Genomic DNA, 1,266 nt, shown 5'->3' with positions numbered 1-1,266 from the left:
ATCTGAAAAAAAAACAATAAAAAATACACCACACTCTCACGTTCTTACCCCATTCACCCACACACATACACACACACACTCATTTCAACTTCTTCAGAAGTGAAACTGAAATTAAAAGTGTCTGAAYGGCTGACGAGGAGGGCGAGTGGACCCTGGTAGAAAGACGAAGGCGACCTGCTCGCCAGAGGCGTTCCCCACCTGTCCGCGCCCGGGGGCCTTACTGGAGAAATGATGATAGGTGTCACGCCCCTGTTAGTGGGTATTCAAACCACTCTGAGGGAAAATCCATTCAGAGTGACTCAGAAGTTGGACGAAGGGCGTTTGGTTCGGTAGCTAAATCTCGCATAAGRGACCRAGAAGAAAGTGTTGCTTTTAAAATTGTGGGGAAAGATGGCGGCGGTGGCAGCAGATGTATGTAGCTGTGCAGTATCGCTGCAGGAAAATACATCCCATTTGGCTTTACAGGCATCTGCAGGTCTGTTTTTGACCAAATTTACCTCAGCTTTAGTGTTGCTGTTACTCTGTATGCTACATAAACAGATCAAAGACGCAAATGACGGACATCATTTTCGAAAAACAACAGCCCACAAGCGTCCTATGGCGTGTATACAAGCATCGACCATAAGTTATCCTAACTTTGGTAAATATCATCTGCCTTGCCGGTTGGACTGGTTTCTCCGGCTTGCTGCTGTTGCGGCGTGTCTCGGTGGAGTGGCGGATGTGGATGGAGTCCCTCGGCCCTCGGATTGTCCCTCGTGTTTGGACGGAGCGCCTGGGGTGGACTTGCCGGCCTGGACGCGTGGCGGTGGGAGCCGGGACGGAGTGACTAATCGAACAAGTGATTAGTCGCTTGTTTTAATGAAATTATGCACATGACCTGTAGGTTTCTTAAGGTTTTTTTTAATGACATAAATAAGTGAATGATCCGAGATTGAAATATTTATAACTGAATACAGGGTGTCTGAATTGCATGGAATGACATTCCTCAAACCATAAAGTCCGTTTCAAAACTACAGCCCTTTAAGAAGAATCTTGTCTGCCATCTGCTGGACACTTTTTGTTGTGCTCATTTTTAGACGGCCTACTTTGCAAACGCTGCCTTTTTGAAATTTGGTATGCTTGTTTGTCTTTGTGTCTATAGTGTATAATGATGTGATTGTGATGCTGTAATTCTGAGTGTTTTATGTGCTGCAGAACAGGAACCTGCTGTAAAACAGCAATTATGCNCCCTACCCGAAACCATCGAAGAACTGCACGGCTGAGCAT

General features: G+C 46.0%; 1 protein-coding gene across 1 annotated transcript in view; it reads right to left on the bottom strand.

The window, feature by feature from the left end:
* The window catches only part of LOC106534479 (cytochrome P450 2K1), a 6,751-nt gene extending 5,485 nt beyond the window's left edge, over nucleotides 1-1,266 (bottom strand). The window contains exon 1 of the mRNA XM_014031134.1: nucleotides 1,234-1,266. Coding sequence (XP_013886588.1) covers nucleotides 1,234-1,266 — 33 coding nt within the window. The remainder of the gene's footprint in view (nucleotides 1-1,233) is intronic.

The sequence above is a fragment of the Austrofundulus limnaeus genome, unplaced genomic scaffold, assembly GCF_001266775.1.
Source record: "Austrofundulus limnaeus strain Quisiro unplaced genomic scaffold, Austrofundulus_limnaeus-1.0 Scaffold1185, whole genome shotgun sequence".
NCBI lineage: Eukaryota > Metazoa > Chordata > Actinopteri > Cyprinodontiformes > Rivulidae > Austrofundulus > Austrofundulus limnaeus.
The sequence above is the reverse complement of the archived record's forward strand: the minus strand, read 5'-3'. Positions and strand labels throughout refer to the sequence as shown.